At 50.5% G+C, this 7,923-nt stretch overlaps 1 protein-coding gene across 1 annotated transcript; it reads right to left on the bottom strand.

The window, feature by feature from the left end:
* Nucleotides 1–6,172: 6,172 nt before the first annotated feature.
* LOC135305827 (probable inactive protein kinase DDB_G0270444) lies at nucleotides 6,173–6,679 on the bottom strand. The gene is made up of 2 exons (XM_064429466.1): nucleotides 6,536–6,679; nucleotides 6,173–6,423 (listed from the first exon to the last, which is right to left on the bottom strand). The coding sequence occupies exons 1-2, from the start codon at nucleotides 6,557–6,559 to the stop codon at nucleotides 6,220–6,222; spliced, it is 228 nt and encodes a 75-aa protein (XP_064285536.1). The 5' UTR covers nucleotides 6,560–6,679; the 3' UTR covers nucleotides 6,173–6,219.
* Nucleotides 6,680–7,923: the final 1,244 nt, after the last annotated feature.

Here is a 7,923-nt window from a genome sequence, read left to right as displayed (position 1 = left end):
CGGAGTGGCCGGCTGCCTGCTGAAATTCCGCACGGTTGAGGATACCTCCCAGATGCAAGGTGCTCCCACAGGCAACTGTGGCTGGTTTGACAGTGCCAAGTGCCTCCTGCAAACTGACATCAGGAACGTGGCCTGGTGACTTTTGTTTCTCTGTTGAAAGGCCATGGTTCGTGTCCAGTGCCCGGTGGCCCGGAGTGGCCGGCTGCCTGCTGAAATTCCGCCACAGCCAAGGGTGTGAGCAGTCACAGGATTTTTGTTATTCATTCCTATTCTATTCTTGTCTTTGTAGCCTTCTGATCTTCTCTCTGTTCTTTTTAGTATAGTTTTAATGTAGTATTTTAATATAATATATAACATAATAATATATAACATAATAAATCAGCCTTCTAATGAAAACGGAGTCAAACCTCGTGTCCTCACACAAAGGGCAGCCTAAACAACAATTGGTGACCCCTGGACGTGTGAAATTGATGGCAACCCCAGGAGTGACCACAGAGTCCAGCCTGGAGCTGAAGAAACAAGACCCTGAAGATGGGCAGAGTTCACAGCCAAGGCAAACAAGAGAACCTGTTGGACTTTCCTGGAGATTGTGTCCAGAGACCGCAGAGCAGCAGAGCTGCACAGCAGGATCCACAAGGACACTGTCTAAAGGTACTGTTATTTTTTCCCTTCCTGAAGATCCTGCCATTCGCAGAAGGTGGGAGGAAAGTTGGAAAAACATACCTTCGGGAGCTCAGGTTCCGTTTACTGCGTCAGAGAAGAAAGTTATTAAACTCTGGCACAGATGGGGACACGAGAACGGAGTTAATAGTGTGTGGGGGAGACTGTGTTATGAGTTTTTAAGATGGGCAAAATTTCATAGATTTTTTACAAATGTCGTATACTCCCTTGATTTAGATCTTTGGGAGTTCATGGACGCTGCTTTTGAGTGGACAAAGGACCAGGGTGTTACACTCCCAACAATGTATGGAGTGCACCTATGGCTCTTATTCTGTATTTTGGAAAAAAGGGAGGCTGCAGGGGACATCGTGGCTCGGTGGCGCGGTCGCGCTCCATTTCCACCAGGTTCGGCACGAGAGGAGCCTCTCAAAGAAGACGAACCGTGGGTTCGCAGCCCCCCCGCATTGCCCACAGGTGAGCAAAAGTTTTTCTCCGCACCCTTGGAGCATGAGCAGGCAGAGCTGCCTTCCCCCCCCCGCTCTTTCTCTTGGGGGAAGATGGGGAGCCGGCCCTGCCCGCTTCGCTGCGGAATTCTCCGCTCCCCCCACTCCGGGGGGACGCGGCTCCGCCTCAGCCGGCCCCGCGGGAGGCGCTGGACCCCGCGGCTCCGCCCGCGATCCTGCCGTTCGGGCCGGCTCCGCCGGCTCTGATGGCTGCGCCTGCGCTGCAGTGTCCGGACCCCGAAGGAGACTCGGCCGCTGCGCCCAGCCCGGCGGGGGATGCGGCCCCGCCGCCCGTGCCAGTCCCGCTGCTCCCTGCCAACCCAATTGCAGTGAAAGAGCATGCCAAGAATGGTGCTGAGCCCATGGGACCGTCTCAAGAGCCGACACCAGCGCCCGTGCTGCCCGCACCACCCACCCCAGTTGTCCCGCTGCCTTCCAGAGCTCCGACCTTCGCATCAGACCCTGTGAACAGTCTGTCCCTCCGTGGAGAGGGCACGGCCCGCCAGCTCACCGCAGGAGCAGTTCGGCTGGCTGTGTTCAAAATCAGTGTGGTTTCTGGGCCATTTCGCGTGTGGTCGGGGGCTTCTCCTTAGGGGTCGGGGTGCCTACCTTCCCCCAAGCGCCCCAGTGGCGTGGGGGAGTTGGCTCCTGTGGCATCTGCCTCTGGTTCCCAGCCCAGTGGGGATGGGGGTGCCGAGGGGCAGAAAGCAGGAGCAGTGGCATTTGCCTTGCAGGAGCAAGAGACACAGAGCAAAGCAAGCATTGCTCGCTTGCTCTGGGGACAAGAAACCCTCACATCTGGGATGACAATACCTGAGAAAGCTTCTCTTTCCGAGCTGCCGGTGTGCACCGGTGCTGCTGGGGGGAGGAAGCATTGGGTAATTTCTGCTCTCAAGACACTGGCAGCATGGTCCTGCCAGGTTCTGAGCACACAGAGCCCGCCTCACAGGCTGGTTCTGGGCCGTTTGGCTCATTTCCCTGGGCCGGGGCCTCCGCCCCTTCCAGTGCTGGGTTTGGGGACTTTGCTTTCCCCGCAGGGACCTGGGCCACCATTCTGTGAGCCAGGTCTGGGTTCTCTAGTCCGCCCACCAGGACCAGGGCCACCCAAAGGTCCTAGAGACCCTCTGCTGCTGCTGTTCTTCTTCTTTTGGGAAAAAAAAAAAATAAAAGAAAAAAAAAAAGTGGAAAGAGCTAGCAGCTCAAAAGCATTGAAAAGCCAAAAATTAGCCTCAGCCCAAGTGGTTCAATGAAGGGCTGTGGCCAGGGCATTCCAGAATTTTCTCTCTGAATTGTTTGATGACTGTCAATGGATTTTTGATGATTCTTGTTGATTGATTCTCTTTAGCAGTTCTTTGTTTCAGAATTCTGCAAGCCTGTTTCAGGACCAAAGGGGACTTCCAGAGATGTCAAAGAAGAACATCTTCAGTCCATGGACTCTGTCCTGAAATTCAGCTGTTTGGACTTGAAACAATGAACTTTGTTTGCATGAGTTTTTGCATTTTCTTATTTTTTAAGATTGTTTTAGTGATATGATAGAATGTGATGTTTGATAAGTGAAGAATTTCCCTGAATGTTCTACAGGTGAAGAATTTCCCTGACCATTCCACATCAGCAGTTGATTGAGATTTTGATTGGCAACAGATGAACCTCAAGAGGTGTTTGTTCTCTCTTCTGCAAGGGCCCAGTAGAAGAGATTGCAAACATTTCTTTTTCTATTTAATGTAATAAATTTTAAAGGGTGAGATGTAGCCATGATATTTTAGGGAAAAAGCCTCTGCTGGGATTTTTCCTGTCCTGAGGAGCTGAGAGCCTCAGGAAAGAAATGTAAACAATAACTATCTGCTGCTGTGGAATGCCACAGGTGCATCTTCCATTGGTCCACGTGGATTGTTTTCAATCAGTGACCAATCACAGCCACCTGTGCCAAGGCTGTGAGCAGTCACAGGATTTTTGTTATTCATTCCTATTCTATTCTTGTCTTTGTAGCCTTCTGATCTTCTTCTCTCTGTTCTTTTAGTGTAGTTGTAATGTAGTATTTTAGTATAATATATAACATAATAAATCAGCCTTCTGATGAAAATGGAGTCAAGCCTCGTGTCCTCACACAAGGGGTTCTTGCCGAGGCAAGAGTGCAGGCCCTGGTGTTCTGCTCTTGGCTTGGTGCTGTCAAAGGGGCTGCTTTTGATGGTTTTAGAGGCACTAACCTGGGCAGTGAAATGCACCTCAGGCATCAACTGCATCTCTGGTGTCTGCAAGTGCCTTTATCTCCCTTCATGCTCCTCAGAACCAAAATCCCGCAAGGACTAAGTGAATCTGAGACTTTGGAAAGGCCCAATCATGACAGATTTTGGTGAGATTTGAGTCAGGAGATGGAAGCAGCAGCAGCAGGTGCTGTAATCTTTATCCTTGCGCTCTCCTGCATGCTGATGCATGTGTGAAGGAGGCAGGGATTCCATAAAGCACCTTCTGTAGCTCCTGAGGGAAAACCAGTGGCAAGTTCTTTAATTTCTTAGAGTTTCAGGCATGTGTTGTGTGGCTGTGCTGCCCCCCAGGGCCAGGCTCTGCCACTCTCTGCTCCAGCTGGTGCTTGCGAAGTGTCCTCTGTGATTTTTATTTGCAAACCAGCTCTCTGACCAGCTTCCACTTTGCTTTAAAAATTCAGCACCACCTTTGTGGCTGAACAGGTCCCAGAGCTGGGGAGGAGGATTTGAGATGCAATTTGCATGACAGAGTTGTTACAGCGGGGAAAATGTCACATCCCTCCTGTGCCTGGAGCTGCTAATCTTGTTCTGAACACTGAAAACCTCTTCAGCTGCTCTCATTATACCTCAGTTTGATTACTGCTTTGATTCCACACCTCTTTCATGCAGGCTTTTCCTCTCTCCTTAGCTGGAATTGTAAGGCCTGAGGAGAGAAATTTTGTTGAGCCATGGGACAGTTCCCATATATCCCTGCTCCTAAAGCTGCTTTGAATTATCTTGGGAACCTGAGCATGAGATAAACTGTCAGGACTTTAGTGAGAGGAAAAGTAAGGCACAGAGGCCAAAGTGTAAATGCAGAGTCTGGGTTACCAGAGTTGTGGGGATCTGAGCCCTGCAAACTCATGTTGTTCTCTATGAATGGCTGATTCCTTCTGTATCTCCTCCTGAAATTCTGAGCACCAGGGCTGGTGCTGGTACTGCAGCCACACAAACTCCCCACGGAGCTGTGTGGGACCCAGTGGGAATCATTGATTTGCTGCTTTTGATGAAAAGTTGTGACATGAACCTCAGTGTCGGGGAGGTGACAGGTTAATGCTGCTGCTGTCAGACAGTGCCCACACACCGTGTCTGGAGACAGCTCTGGAGAAGATGAAGAAAAACCAGGATTAAAACTCATATGCTACTGAGCTCTATCAGAAACTGCTTAGAGTGAAGTCTGTGAAGTGACTGGGGAGAGCTGGGTGAAAGGGACAGCTCTGAGAAATGTGTGGTACATCAGGGATGTCCTAATACTGATCTTTGCACAGAGATGAAAAAGTATCAGTTTGCATGGCCTGAATGTCTGGGTCTGGAAATTCTGCATTGCACAAGATGTGCTGAGCTCATCTGGCTCTGAAATATCATCTCTGCACCTTAGCCAGGAACAGCATCAGAGTTCTGAACAGATTCATCAAAATCAGTCATAAGCCAGAAGCAAAACCTTGGCAATACACATCTGTGGCAGGTGAGGAGACCAAAAGCTTCCATTCTTGTTCTTGCTGAATGAATTCAGCAATAAAAATTCCTCTCTCTTGGCATTAAAATACTTTAGTTTCAGCTCTGCCCCAGACTATCAGTGTCAAGTATTTCTCAGGGTGCTTGGGGGTAGGTTCTCCCCCTGGAGCTCTCGGCAGGTTGATGCTAATGCCAGATGTTGCCTAAGGTTCAGATGTTTTGCTGCCTAAGCAGAGTGTGCAGAACAGGGATTACAAGCACTGACATTTGCTGTGCTAGAAAGTGCAAGGGACAAATTTGTGCCAATTAACTTCACACCTTGAACTAGGAGGATCAATTCTTGTTGTGCTCAGAGGAGTCTGGGGAGAGAGGGGGTTTCCAAAGGAAATCTTGGTCCATGTAGGGCTGAGGCTCCCTCCAGTCTGGCTCCAGCCCCTCAAGGTGCCCAGGAGCAGGGCTTGCCCACAGCCCAGTGCACCCTCCTTAGCCCTGGGGCTGCCCAGGGAAGAGCCATGGCTGAGGCTCTGCAGGAGCACACAGGCTCAGCCCTGCTCCAGCATGGGATCCATGGGCCAGGGCACGCTGGGCTTTGCCCCTACAGCTCCCAAGTGTGTCCAGAGAAACTGCAAGGAGAGGCTCACCTCTGTCAGTGGTTCCCCTCTGTGCACAGGGACCCCCACTCCTGGGGAGGCTGTGCCAGGGACCTCCAGCCCTGGGAACCTGGAGCAAGTGGAAACAACCACTTTGTAAAATGCTGCCTGTGCCTGAAGCAAATGCAAGGAGAACTGGGGTGTGAAAAATAAAATTTGTTTATTACAGAAGAACAGCAGGAAAAATACTGAACATATTTACATTGTAAGAACATTTGTAACAACAACAATCGATAGAACATATATACATAAAAACCTACCTAACAAAAATATATGAAACGTATTTACAGAAGTCAAAAATAGCCCTAAAATCTACATTCTAAAGAACAACAACAAAGTGTAGAACATATATACAAAGGTTGGTGTCTCTGTCTGTGCTGTCCATCGCACCTGGAAGAAAAGCAAATGCCATGGTCACTCCAGTCAGGCACAGAGGGCTCTTGCATGTGCCCCCAGGCTGGCACATGCTGGCCCAGCAGCAGGACTCTGCTACCAGAACTGAGCCTGGCTGGGTCTGGGACGGAGCTTGTGTGGAGCAAAGCAGGCACAGGACAGGCTGTGGATGGCCAACAGAATCCAATGCCCTGGGTACAATGTCCCTGAGCAGGGAGCACCCAGCCCAGCCCCAGCCTGGCAGCCGGAGACCCACTCTGCCTGTCCTGCTGCTGGCATTCGTCTTCATGCCAAGATCAGGGCCTCTTCCTCACCTTTTTAATCAATATCCATGTCCTCAATGGACTCTTCCATATCCACATCCATTTCTTCTTCCTCATCCACATACACGTCCATCTCTTCTTCCTCCTCCACATCCACATCCATCTCTTCCTCTCCAGGGTCTTCTCCGTCTATTTCCATCTCCTCCTCCGTATCAATCTTTGTATCTACCTCCATCTCCTCCTCTCTGTCTGGGACAGCCTGCAGAGGTAGCAAAACCTCAGAGTGGGCTCCCTGTCCCACTCCATCCCCACAGAGCTCCAGCCCACCCGGGCAGGTGGGGGGTGTCCACCTCCATGGAATGGCACCATACCTTCCTCAGAACAAAGAGGAGCATCCTGCAGGGCTGGATGACAAAATCCAGGCATTAAGGACCTTTCAGGACTGAATGGGTTATCAGGGGGCAGGTGAAAAGCAGAGTGGGCAGGAGCAGGGTGAAGAGCATGCGAACACAACGAACAACGGTTGTGTTGTGCCCTTTCCTGGGCACTGGACGTTCCAGCTGGAGCGTGGGCTGTGACATCACAGTTCCCAGACTCCATCTGAAGTGGACACTGGAGACCATGGAATGATGGAGTCCCTGAACGGTTGGGCTTGCAAGGGAGCCTGAAGAACAACATCTTGTTCCCAGCTGAGCAATCTTCCCCCAGAGCATGCTGCTCAGAGCCCTGTTGCCAAGGATGGGGCATGCACAGCCTCTGTGCACAGCCTGGGCCAGTGCCCCACCACCCCCAGTGGAAAAGAGCAGCTTCCTTAGATGCAGCTTCAATCAACCTGCTGCAGTTGAAAGCCATCCCCCCTTGTCCTGTCAGCACAGGCCCTGCTGAACACTCTGTCCCCTTCTTTCCTGCGGGACACTTCCAGTCCTGCACAGCCACAGGGAGGCCTCCCAGTGTCTCCTCTCTCCAGGCTGAGCATCCCCAGCCCCACTTGCCCAGGAGTCAGTCACATCAGGGCCAGTCAAGGCTGCAGGGTAGCAAATAGCATCAGGAACTGAGAGATGCAAGCTTTAGACCCAGATTTGCCTCTAAATGTACAAAACTAATAACAGTGGAGGGGAAGATGGTGGGACACTGGTTCTGTTCTAACTGGTGATTTATTTTTCTTCTTTTCTGTCATGCTGACCCAGGTTTTTCAGTTTGAAAGGAAGCTTGGCACAATGTCCATTGTCTTCTCCATTTGTGAAAGACCAAGCGGAGTCTGGGCAGGCTGATATGCAGAGTAAAACCTGAAAATATACTAGTGATCCTGAGCCTGGGGGATGCAGCTAAACCCAGCCAAAAGCAATTTCTGGAAAGCTGATCCTGGTTTACATTGTCTTGAGTTTGGCTTTGCCAGCTTCACCAGTCTTTTATGAAAAAGCAAACAAAACTCAAACCAAATCAGACAAAAACCCAGTCAATCAAACAAACAAACCCATGCAGCAAACCAATCAAACAAATAGATAAAAAACGCCAAATAAAACCAAGGGAAATGAGGAGTTAGTATTAGTTGTGAGGATAGCACAGCAGGCAAATGGCTGCTTGCCACAGGATCACCATCAAAAGCCACATAGAACAGCTGCTCCAAAATATACCCAAGAGGAGAAAAAGAAAAAGTGATCCATGGCAACTTTGGGGGCAGCTCCACATTCAGGTGAAGGATGAGCACACAGTGGTACAGATCCAGCATTGCCCACCCTCCAGGCTGCTCTTTGCTCCT

The sequence above is a fragment of the Passer domesticus genome, chromosome 8 (assembly GCF_036417665.1).
Source record: "Passer domesticus isolate bPasDom1 chromosome 8, bPasDom1.hap1, whole genome shotgun sequence".
NCBI classification, from domain to species: Eukaryota; Metazoa; Chordata; class Aves; order Passeriformes; family Passeridae; genus Passer; species Passer domesticus.
Note: the sequence above shows the minus strand (reverse complement) of the source record. Positions and strands in the feature narration are given on the sequence as shown.

What these genes read in the sequence shown, in the direction of transcription:
- LOC135305827 (XM_064429466.1), bottom strand. Translation starts at nt 6,559, where the DNA reads ATGCTCCTCTTTGTTCTGAGGAAG. An exon ending in TCCTCTTTGTTCTGAGGAAG is followed by an intron (nt 6,424 to 6,535) that starts GTATGGTGCCAT and finishes CTACCTCTGCAG; the next exon opens with GCTGTCCCAGACAGAGAGGA.